This window comes from Schistocerca nitens, chromosome 2 (assembly GCF_023898315.1).
Source record: "Schistocerca nitens isolate TAMUIC-IGC-003100 chromosome 2, iqSchNite1.1, whole genome shotgun sequence".
NCBI classification, from domain to species: Eukaryota; Metazoa; Arthropoda; class Insecta; order Orthoptera; family Acrididae; genus Schistocerca; species Schistocerca nitens.
Window position 1 is genome coordinate 141,992,123 of NC_064615.1, and position 13,018 is coordinate 142,005,140.

A 13,018-nucleotide genomic window follows, 5' to 3' on the forward strand; every position below is an offset into this window, starting at 1 on the left:
TCCTCTTTTAGAATACTGCTGCGCGGTGTGGGATCCTTACCTGATAGGACTGACGGAGTACATCGAAAAAGTTCAAAGAAAGGCAGCACGTTTTGTAGTATCGCGAAATATGGGAGAGAGTGTCACTAGGGCTAGACATCATTAAAACAAAGGCGTTTTTCGTTGTGACGGAATATTCTCACGAAATTCCAATCACCAACATTCTCCTCCAAATGCGAAATTATTCTTTTGACCCGACTTACATGGGAACTACCTACATAGGGACTACTCAAGAGGACGTCGTTATCAGGAGAAAGAAAACTGGCATTCTACGGATCGGAGCGTGGAATGTCAGATCCCTTAATCGGGCAGGTAGGTTAGAAAATTTAAAAAGGGAAATGGATAGGTTAAAGTTAGATATAGTGGGAATTAGTGAAGTTCGGTGGCAGGAGGAACAAGACTTCTGGTCAGGTGAATACAGGGTTATAAATACAAAATCAAATAGGGTAATGCAGGAGTAGGTTTAATAATGAATAAAAAAATAGGAGTGCGGGTAAGCTACTACAAACAGAATAGTGAATGTATTATTGTGGCCAAAATAGACACGAAGCCCATGCCTACTACAGTAGTACAAGTTTATATGCCAACTAGCTATGCAGATGACGAAGAATTTGAACAAATGTATGATGAGATAAAAGAAATTATTCAGGTAGTGAAGGGAGACGAAAATTTAATAGTCATGGGTGACTGGAATTAGGTAGTAGGAAAAGGGAGAGAAGGAAACATAGTAGGTGAATATGGATTGGGGCTAAGAAGTGAAAGAGGAAGCCGTCTGTTAGAATATTGCACAGAGCATAACTTAATCATAGCTAACACTTGGTTCAAGAATCATAAAAGAAGGTTGTATACATGGAAGAATCCTGGAGATACTAAAAGGTATCAGATAGATTATATAATGGTGAGACAGAGATTTAGGAACCAGGTTTTAAATTGTAAGACATTTCCAGGGGCAGATGTAGACTCTGACAACAATCTATTGGTTATTAACTGTAGATTAAAACTGAAGAAATTGCAAAAAGGTGGGAATTTAAGGAGATGGGACCTGGATAAACTGACTAAACCAGAGGTTGTACAGCGTTTCAGGGACAGCATAAGGGAACAATTGACAGGAATGGGGGAAAGAAATACAGTAGAAGACGAATGGGTAGCTTTGAGGGATGAAGTAGTGAAGGCAGCAGAGGATCAAGTAGGTAAAAAGACGAGGGCTAGTAGAAATCCTTGGGTAACAGAAGAAATATTGAATTTAATTGATGAAAGGAGAAAATATAAAAATGCAGTAAATAAAGCAGGCAAAAAGGAATACAAACGTCTCAGAAATGAGATCGACAGGAAGTGCAAAATGGCTAAGCAGGCATGGCTGGAGGACAAATGTAAGGATGTAGACGCTTATCTCACTAGGGGTAAGATAGATACTGCCTACAGGAAAATTAAAGAGACCTTTGGAGAGAAGAGAGCCACTTGTATGAATATCAAGAGCTCAGATGGAAACCCAGTTCTAAGCAAAGAGGGGAAAGCAGAAAGGTGGAAGGAGTATATAGAGGGTCTATAGAAGGGCGATGTACTTGAGGACAATATGATGGAAATGGAAGAGGATGTAGATGAAGATGAAATGGGAGATACGATACTGCGTGAAGAGTTTGACAGAGCACTGAAAGACCTGAGTCGAAACAAGGCCCCGGGAGTAGACAACATTCCATTAGAACTACTGACGGCCTTGGGAGAGCTAGTCCTGACAAAACTATACCATCTGGTGAGCAAGATGTACGAGACAGGCGAAATACCCTCAGACTTCAAGAAGAATATAATAATTCCAATCGCAAAGAAAGCAGGTGTTGACAGATGTGAAACTTACCGAACTATCAGTTTAATAAGTCACAGCTGCAAAATACTAACGCGAATTCTTTACAGACGAATGGAAAAACTGGTAGAAGCGGACCTCGGGGAGGATCAGTTTGGATTCCGTAGAAATGTTGGAACACGTGAGGCAATACTAACCTTACGATTTATCTTAGGAGAAAGATTAAGGAAAGGCAAACCTACGTTTCTAGCATTTGTAGACTTAGAGAAAGCTTTTGACAATGTTGACTGGAATACTCCCTTTCAAATTCTAAAGGTGGCAGGGGTAAAATACAGGGAGCGAAAGGCTATTTACATTTGTACAGAAACCAGATGGCAGTTATAAGAGTCGAGGGGCATGAAAGGGAAGCAGTGGTTGGTAAGGGAGTGAGCCAGGGTTGTAGCCTGTCCCCGATGTTATTCAATCTGTATATTGAGCAAGCAGTAAAGGAAACAAAAGAAAAATTCGGAGTAGGTATTAAAATCCAGGGAGAAGAAGTAAAAACTTTGAGGTTCGCCGATGACATTGTAATTCTGTCAGAGATAGCAAAGGACTTGGAAGAGCAGTTGGACGGAATGGACAGTGTCTTGAAAGGAGGATATAAGATGAACATCAACAAAAGCAAAGCGAGGATAATGGAATGTACCGAATTAAGTCGGGTGATGCTGAGGGAATTAGATTAGGAAATGAGACACTTAAAGTAGTAAAAGAATTTTGCTATTTGGGGAGCAAAATAACTGATGATGATCGAAGTAGAGAGGATATAAAATGTAGACTGGCAATGGCAAGGAAAGCGTTTCTAAAGAAGAGAAATTTGTTAACATCGAGTATAGATTAAAGTGTCAGGAAGTCGTTTCTGAAAGTATTTGTATGGAGTGTAGCCATGTATGGAAGTGAAACATGGACAATAAATAGTTTAGACAAGAAGAGAATAGAATCTTTCGAAATGTGGTGCTACAGAAGAATGTTGATGATTAGGTGGGTAGATCACGTAACTAATGAGGAGGTATTCAATAGGATTGGGGAGAAGAGAAGTTTGTGGCACAACCTGACTAGATGAAGGGATCGGTTGGTAGGACATGTCCTGCGGCATCAAGGGATCACAAATTTAGCATTGGAGGGCAGCGTGGAGGGTAAAAATCGTAGAGGGAGACCAAGAGATGAATACACTAAGGAGATTCAGAAGGATGTAGGTTGCAGTAGGTACTGGGAGATGAAGAAGCTTGCACAGGATAGATTAGCATGGAGAGCTACATCAAACCAGTCTCAGGACTGAAGACCAGAACAACAACAACATAGGGAGGAACGATCACCATGACAAAATAAGGGAAATCAGAGCTCATACGGAAAGATATAGGTGTTAATTCTTTCCGCGTGCTATACGAGAATGGAATAATAGAGAATTGTGAAGGTGGTTCGATGAACCCTTAAATGTGATTTGCAGAGTATCCATGTAGATGTAGATGCAGATCTACAGTGGTTATCATACAGAGCCGCGTTCACAGGGCGGTACCCTTTCATTCCTGTTTGACGAACAGTCAGGCATTCTACCGCATCTCAGCTGGTCCGCTAAATCAATCCCACGGGTGGAACTATTTGGAACAGCGGGCGAGAAGTAGCGATCATCATCCCCACAGTTTTGGTAGCGCTACGAGTGCATGCCTCAGCTGGATATCCCCCACTTGAACAAAACTTGTGAACTGAGACCACTTTCAATGCTAGGAGCGTTTTTACTGGCGGTGACATATTGTTCACTCTGCTCATGTGGAAAAAGTAAACCGGTGTCATCGTCAGATTTACTACCCGTTAGAGGACCTTTCTGTTAGTTTTTACAATGTGTGCAACAGGTTTATAATATGTCAAAAACTGACAATTACGCAATGAAGCGGCATGTTTGATCACTTGACTTGAATCTCATGATCACGTTTGGTGTGGTCTCAGCCCTCTTATACAAACCACTGGAGCACTGACAGCAACTCTGATGCCTTCTCTCCTTGTTGCGTTCTTCGACGCCATCAATGACAGCATCACACACACCTTATGTGCAGTATTACTCTTTGCAGTACTCACAATATATAGAAAATCCTTGTGTCCTACCAAGTTATGGTACCAATTTTGTACACGAATTCCTTGCTCAGACTGTGTTTATATGTTTAGTTAAATTGTTTCACATGTTATACTCTTAAGCTAATTTAATAACACTTAATATTTTGAATTATCACTACTTTTGTGGTTTTTTCTCCATCAATGCAATCCATACTGCGCTTAGTTTGGGTGGCATCACCCTGTGAACAGCTGTGATAACAATTCGCTTTGCACAGGGCACAACGTGGCCAGCAATGAACGTGATGGGCAGCCGCTGGATTCCGCCCACCGAGCGAAGCAAGTTCATCGCCACCTACCTCGGTAAGCACACACACTGTTCTGCCTTGAGTCTTGCAGAAAAACTGTAACACGCGTATCGCGTATTTCCTAATGAGCGCACTTTCTTGTTCCTTCAAAATGTTATTTTATTGCGCTGATGGATTTTTAGCTTCGAGGTCTATTCGGAAGGTGAGGTCCAATCGGGCGCGAAATGGAGACCACACTGGAAATTCAATGAAGCTTTGCACAGACGTGTTGGGCAGTGTCTCTAGTGTGCCCGTCAATCGCATCACGTCGCTCTTTCCAGTTTCGAGCGCACGATGAACACTTAAAGATGGTTAAAAAATAGTGTCTCCCTCCAGCTATGACTGCCTGTGGGAGATTGCACCTGATTTCATGCACTCCAAATAATGTAACAGTCATGCACTTCCTTCTTCATGACAATTCTCAGCAGCACACTGCAGGGCAACGAAAACTCTCCTGCTGCGTTTTCGATGGGAAGGCTTTGATAGCCCACCATAAAGGCCGGACGTGCCCCCCTCTGATTTTCACGTCTGCACGTAGGAGCCGCTGGTTATGAAGCGTAGAGAATTGGCAGAAAGCACAGGCGACTCCTTTCTATGACGAGGGTAATGGAAAATTGGTACAACGCTACGTACGATAAGTGTCTAAGTCGGAGCGATGACTATGCTGAGAAGTATCTGGAAGGTGCAGCAAATTGTTGGAAATAAAAAATTCTTCATTTTCGTGGTGTTTTCCATTTCGCAACCGATCGGACCTTACTTTCTGAATAGCCCTCGTACCACAACCTCAGAAATTCTGTTGTTTTCAATAGCCCGTCTTTCTCAGCGACAGAATGTTGATACTGTATCAGATGCTTCTGTAGCCGTTGAACCTGCACAGGTTGAGGCTATTTGATATTGCTAATTACTTATGCAGACTATTGTAATACTTTATTTGCTCTGCCTATCCCTGTTCCCCTGCCCCATGAACCATGGACCTTGCCGTTGGTGGGGAGGCTTCCGTGCCTCGGCGATACAGATGGCCGTACCGTAGGTGCAACCACAACGGAGGGGTATCTGTTGAGAGGCCAGACAAACATGTGGTTCCTGAAGAGGGGCAGCAGCCTTTTCAGTAGTTGCAGGGGCAACAGTCTGGATGATTGACTGATCTGGCCTTGTAACATTAACCAAAACGGCCTTGCTGTGCTGGTACTGCGAACGGCTGAAAGCAAGGGCAAACTACAGCCGTAATTTTTCCCGAGGACATGCAGCTTGATTAAATGATGATGGCGTCCTCTTGGGTAAAATATTCCGGAGGTAAAATAGTCCCCCATTCGGATCTCCGGGCGGGGACTACTCAAGAGGACGTCGTTATCAGGAGAAAGAAAACTGGCATTCTACGGATCGGAGCGTGGAATGTCAGATCCCTTAATCGGGCAGGTAGGTTAGAAAATTTAAAAAGGGAAATGGATAGGTTAAAGTTAGATATAGTGGGAATTAGTGAAGTTCGGTGGCAGGAGGAACAAGACTTTTGGTCTGGTGATTACAGGGTTATAAATACAAAATCAAATAGGGGTAATGCAGGAGTAGGTTTAATAATGAATAAAAAAATAGGAGTGCGGGTTAGCTACTACAAACAGCATAGTGAACGCATTATTGTGGCCAAGATAGACACAAAGCCCATGCCTACTACAGTAGTACAAGTTTATATGCCAACTAGCTCTGCAGACGATGAAGAAATTGATGAAATGTATGACGAGATAAAAGAAATTATTCAGGTAGTGAAGGGAGACGAAAATTTAATAATCATGGGTGACTGGAATTCGTCAGTAGGAAAAGGGAGAGAAGGAAACATAGTAGGTGAATATGGATTGGGGGGAAGAAATGAAAGAGGAAGCCGCCTTGTAGAATTTTGCACAGAGCATAACTTAATCATAGCTAACACTTGGTTCAAGAATCATAAAAGAAGGTTGTATACCTGGAAGAATCCTGGAGATACTAATAGGTATCAGATAGATTATATAATGGTAAGACAGAGATTTAGGAACCAGGTTTTAAATTGTAAGACATTTCCAGGGGCAGATGTGGATTCTGACCACAATCTATTGGTTATGAACTGCAGATTGAAACTGAAGAAACTGCAAAAAGGTGGGAATTTAAGGAGATGGGACCTGGATAAACTGAAAGAACCAGAGGTTGTAGAGAGTTTCAGGGAGAGCATAAGGGAACAATTGACAGGAATGGGGGAAAGAAATACAGTAGAAGACGAATGGGTAGCTCTGAGGGATGAAGTAGTGAAGGCAGCAGACGATCAAGTAGGTAAAAAGACGAGGGCTAGTAGAAATCCTTGGGTAACAGAAGAAATATTGAATTTAATTGATGAAAGGAGAAAATATAAAAATGCAGTAAATGAAGTAGGCAAAAGGGAATACAAACGTCTCAAAAATGAGATCGACAGAAAGTGCAAAATGGCTTAGCAGGGATGGCTAGAGGACAAATGTAAGGACGTAGAGGCTTGTCTCACTAGGGGTAAGATAGATACTGCCTACAGGAAAATTAAAGAGACCTTTGGAGAGAAGAGAACCACTTGTATGAATATCAAGAGCTCAGATGGCAACCCAGTTCTAAGCAAAGAAGGGCAGGCAGAAAGGTGGAAGGAGTATATAGAGGGTCTATAGAAGGGCGATGTACTTGAGGACAGTATTATGGAAATGGAAGAGGATGTAGATGAAGATGAAATGGGAGATAAGATACTGCGTGAAGAGTTTGACAGAGCACTGAAAGACCTGAGTCGAAACAAGGCACCGGGAGTAGACAACATTCCATTAGAACTACTGATGGCCTTGGGAGAGCCAGTCCTGACAAAACTCTACCATCTGGTGAGCAAGATGTATGAGACAGGCGAAATACCCACAGACTTCAAGAAGAATATAATAATTCCAATCGCATAGAAAGCAGGTGTTGACAGATGTGAAAATTACCGAACTATCAGTTTAATAAGTCACAGCTGCAAAATACTAACGCGAATTCTTTACAGACGAATGGAAAAACTGGTAGAAGCGGACCTCGGGGAGGATCAGTTTGGATTCCGTTGAAATGTTGGAACACGTGAGGCAATACTAACCTTACGACTTATCTTAGAAGAAAGATTAAGAAAAGGCAAACCTACGTTTCTAGCATTTGTAGACTTAGAGAAAGCTTTTGACAACGTTAACTGGAATACTCTCTTTCAAATTCTGAAGGTGGCAGGGGTAAAATACAGGGAGCGAAAGGCTATTTACAATTTGTACAGAAACCAGATGGCAGTTATAAGAGTCGAGGGGCATGAAAGGGAAGCAGTGGTTGGGAAAGGAGTGAGACAGGGTTGTAGCCTCTCCCCGATGTTATTCAATCTGTATATTGAGCAAGCAGTAAAGGAAACAAAAGAAAAATTCGGAGTAGGTATTAAAATTCATGGAGAAGAAGTAAAAACTTTGAGGTTCGCCGATGACATTGTAATTCTGTCAGAGACGGCAAAGGACTTGGAAGAGCAGTTGGACGGAATGGACAGTGTCTTGAAAGGAGGATATAAGATGAACATCAACAAAAACAAAACGAGGATAATGGAATGTAGTCAAATTAAATCGGGTGATGCTGAGGGGATTAGATTAGGAAATGAGACACTTAAAGTAGTAAAGGAGTTTTGCTATTTAGGTAGTAAAATAACTGATTATGGTCGAAGTAGAGAGGATATAAAATGTAGACTGGCAATGGCAAGGAAAGCGTTTCTAAAGAAGAGAAATTTGTTAACATCGAGTATAGATTAAAGTGTCAGGAAGTCGTTTCTGAAAGTATTTGTATGGAGTGTAGCCATGTATGGAAGTGAAACATGGACGATAACCAGTTTGGACAAGAAGAGAATAGAAGCTTTCGAAATGTGGTGCTACAGAAAAATGCTGAAGATAAGGTGGGTAGATCACGTAGCTAATGAGGAGGTATTGAATAGGATTGGGGAGAAGAGAAGTTTGTGGCACAACTTGACTAGAAGAAGGGATCGATTGGTAGGACATGTTTTGAGGCATCAAGGGATCACAAATTTAGCATTGGAGGGCAGCGTGGAGGGTAAAAATCGTAGAGGGAGACCAAGAGATCAATACACTAAGCAGATTCAGAAGGATGTAGGTTGCAGTAGGTACTGGGAGATGAAGAAGCTTGCACAGGATAGAGTAGCATGGAGAGCTGCATCAAACCAGTCTCAGGACTGAAGACCACAACAACAACAACAACATCCCTGTTCCAAGAAAATCGTTGGCAGTTTTGTTTGAAGACACAATGTGATGATGCGTTCTAAAGGTCACTCGCGTCCGAACTTTGTATTTCCATGTTCTGCTGCCACTGATAGAAGTTTCGTAATTATCGAATATCACTAGAGACGGAGCATAAGCTTCGAACCTTTTTGAAGAGTGCTGAAGGCAACTGGCCATGTCCTTTTAAAGGAACCATCCAGGTATTCGCCTGAATTTCTAAGAACCACTTAATAATTCTTTGAAAGTCATCCTTAACAACATCTTCAGCTGCTTTTTCTGGAATGGGATTTATTATAACACTCGTGTTATCTGCAAAAAGTACTAGTTCCACTTGCTGAACGTTAAGTGGGAGGACCGCGCGAGGTGGCGCAGTGGTTAGCACACTGGACTCGCATTCGGGAGGACGACGGTTCAATCCCGTCTCCGGCCATCCTGATTTAGGTTTTCCGTGATTTCCCTAAATCGTTTCAGGCAAATGCCAGGATGGTTCCTTTGAAAGGGCACGGCCGATTTCCTTCCCCATCCTTCCCTAACCCGAGCTTGCGCTCCTTCGCTAATGACCTCGTTGTCGACGGGACGTTAAACACCACTAACCTAACCGTTAAGTGGGAGGTCATTCACATGAATAAGGAACAGCGGATGACCTAAAATTGAACCCTTTGGGACGCCCTTTGTGGTAACTCCCCATTCACTAGAATTTACCACAATCCCAACAATATTTGTGCTATTCAGCACAACTTCTTGCTTTCTGTTCATTAAGTATGATTCAAACCATCCGTGTGTATAAGTCCGCCCCCGGTAGCTGAGTGGTCAGCGCGACAGACTGTCAATCCTAAGCGCCCGGGTTCGATTCCCGGCTGGATCGGAGATTTTTCTCCTCTCAGGGACTGGGTGTTGTGTTGTCCTAATCATCGTTTCATCCCCATCGACGCCGAAGTGGCGTCAAATCGAAAGACTTGCACCAGGCGAACGGTCTACCCGACGGGAGGCCCTAGTCACACGACATTATTATTATTATTATATCTGTGTGTATAGCCTTCAGTTCCATAAAACCTGCGTTTTTCTAAGAGTGTGACATGATCCACACAGTCAAACGCCTTGGAGAGATCACAAAAAATACCAACTGGCAGTAATTTGTTATTTAGGGCTTGTAGTATTTGATGGCTTAATGTGTAGATAGCATTCTCTGTCAAGTAACCCTTCCGAAATCCGAACTGTGACATGCTGAGTAGATTATTTTCACTTAAATGTGAGACTACTCTTGAATACATAACTTTTTCGAATATTTTAGAAAATGAAGTCAGCAATGAGATTGGTCTATAATTATTTAAGTCAGTCTTGTCCCCTTTCTTATGAAGAGGTCTGACAAATCAAATGGCTTTGAACACTATGCGACTTAACTTCTGAGGTCATCAGTCCCCTAGAACTGAGAACTACTTAAACCTAACTAACCTAAGGACATCACACACATCCACACCCGAGGCAGGATTCGAACCTACGACGGTAGCGGTCGCGCGGTTCCAGACTGTAGCGCCTAGAACCGCTCGGCTACTCCTACCTGCGAGGTCTGAGAATTGCGTATTTCAATCTGTCTGGAAAAATTCCCTGTGCCAGCGAAGCATTACGTATATCGCTAAGGACTTAGAACAAGACTTCAAAATTCTGTTACAGACTCCATCAACACCACATGAGCTCTTGTTTTTCAGTATATTTATAATTCTCTTAATTTCAGTGGGGAATGTTGGTGCTATTTCTAAAGCCCTAAAGTCCTGGGGAATGACAGCAAAAGGAAACTGACGTTATAGATTTTGTGTATAAAATATTATTCTCTTAAGAATATCGTACAGACATATCATCGTTTAACTGTAGCACAGACACCCGAGTGGAGGAAATAAAAAATGTTGTTGGTTGATCGGGTGAGGGACCAAACAACGAGGTCATCGGCCCATTGGATTAGGGAAGATGGGGAAGAGGTCTGCCATGCCCTTTCAAAGGAACCATCCCTGCCTTTACCTGAAGCGATGTAGGGAAATCACGGAAAACCTAGATCTGGGTGGTCGCACTCAGATTTGAACCCCTTTCCCTCGAATGCAAGTCCAGTGTGCTAACCACTGCGTCACCTAGTTCGGTGACACCATAAGTTGAATTTCACAGATTCTCTTGTACCGCTCTAGTCGTTCACCTTCCTATTTCACTTGGAAATAGAACAAGGCAAAAGCGATTGTCTATATGCTTTCGTAAAAACCCTGATTTATTTCAATAAATGATGCATACTTCCAAGCGGTTGCATAAAGTTTATTGTAATAACACTTTACCAGGTTTCAGTACCACTACTAAGGATATCTTCTTCAAAGGAATTAAAGTCATTCACCTTACATTACGTTAAAATTATAAGCAAACATTATGAACTAAAAGGCTCAAGTCAAACAAAAGAAATTATGCATAAAGACCTTCGGGGAAAAAATATTACTCAGGTACATGCGTGATCTGTTTTCCATAGAGGAATTTATCAACGATTTCTGCCGTCTGAGTTGAGCGTTTTAGACCATGTTGTATGCTTATAATTTTAAGGTAATACAGGGTACATGACTTTACACCTTATGAAGAAGATACCCTTAGTGGTACTGAAACCTGGGCAAGGCTTATTAAAATAAACTTTAGCCACCAATTGGCTGTATACGTCATTTATTGAAAGTTTATTTACGGTTGCTGCTGTCAGCCATGTTTAAAATTGTGCTCTGATTTCTCTTACCTTGTCATCACTACCATTGTGTAACATGTGTGTTGGTGGCAGTAGAATCGTTCTGCAGGCTGTTGCAAATGCCGATTCTATAAACATCCTCAATACTGCTACTGGAAAAAAAGCACCGTCTTCCCTCCAGAGATTACCATTTTTATACACGGAACATTTCCGAAATACTTGAGTACTGGTCGAACCTACCCGTGACACATCTAGCTGCACTCCTCTGAACTGCTTCGAAGCCTTTCTTTAACTCAAGAAAAGTTCGCACAAGTGTTCTATACACTGAGTCCCTTATATGTCAGCTACACGTTCCTAAAAGTCTGCCAATAACCTCGAGTCGAACATCCGCCTTCCGTATGTAGACCTTACGTGCTCGTTACATTTAGTTACGTCTAAATAGTTAATCATCGTGATTGTCTGAAGCAGCACACCACTAACACTTTACTGGAACATTCCAGGATTGTTTTACCCCTTGTTTGCTTATATTTTTATACATTAAAAGTATTCTTTCAATCATCACACAAACCAGAAAGTCAGTCGAAGTAATACTGCATCCTCGTAAAGTGACTCAGCGACGATATTTCCCCGTACACTGCAGCGTCATCAGCAAACAGTCCCACAGTGCTTCTCACCCTGTCTGTCAGGTTCTTGATGTATATAGAGAACATTTCCACGCGGCAATCCTGACTATAACTTAGTTGTCGATGAACACTCGCTATCCAGTACAACTTACTAGGTTGTATTACTTCTGTAAGAACCAGTTCTCTAAGAACCAGTTATTCCACAATCTGCAGTGTGGCACTATGTCGAAACCTTTGCGGAAATCTAGTAATACGAAATCTACCTGTTGCCCTTCATCCGCGGTTTGCAGGCTGTCGTGCGAGAAGACGGCAAGCTGAATTTCACAGGGCGGTGCTTTCTAAATCCATATTGATTTTTGGATAGCAGTTTTTTTGTCTCAAAGATATTGATTGTATTCGGACTTAAAATATGCTCAGTAATGCTAGAGCACATTGACTTTAAGGACATTCGTCTATAATTGCGCGATTCTTTCTTTTACCCTTCTTACATTAGGGGATTACCTGCACTTTTCACATTCACTGGTGGTCTTCCGCTGGGCAAAAAATTCGCGGGAGATGCAAGCTAAGTAAGGGGTCAATGCTGAAGAGTACTCTCTCTGTAAAACACAATTAGTTTTCCGTCTGAAGCTGCTGACTTATTTGTCTTTAATACTTTCAGTTGCTTCTCAACACTAAGGACGACTATTTTTATTTCTCCGAGCAATATGGTGCACTGGACTCGCGTTCGGGAGGACGACGGTTCAAATCCGCGTCCGGCCATTCTGAGTTGGGTTTCCTGTGATTTCCCTAAATCGCTTCAGGTAAAGGCATGGAAACGGCATGGCAGAATTTCTTCCCCATCTTCCCTAATACGACGGGACCGATGACCTCGTTGTTTGGTCCCTCACCCAATAAACCAACAACATATTTTATTTCCTCCATTCGCGTGTGTGTGCTACAGTTAAACGATGATATGTCTGTACGATATTCTTAAGAGAATGATATTTTAAACACGAAATCTATAACCTCAGTTTCCTTTTGCTCTCTTCTAATACCACGCAGACTGGTCTACGAGTGACTGAATTGAAGCTTTCAACTCACCTAGCGATTTTACGTATGACCAGATTTTCCAGGATTCTCGCTAAGATCGATCGCTAACGTATGACGACGGAAGTTATTATTTCTAC

General features: G+C 42.1%; 1 protein-coding gene across 1 annotated transcript in view; it reads left to right on the plus strand.

Annotated features, from left to right (window-relative positions):
• Nucleotides 1-13,018, plus strand: part of LOC126234876 (sialin-like) — a 613,986-nt gene that overhangs the window by 440,183 nt on the left and 160,785 nt on the right. The window contains exon 6 of the mRNA XM_049943616.1: nt 4,198-4,282. Within this exon, the coding sequence (XP_049799573.1) occupies nt 4,198-4,282 (85 nt within the window). The remainder of the gene's footprint in view (nt 1-4,197; nt 4,283-13,018) is intronic.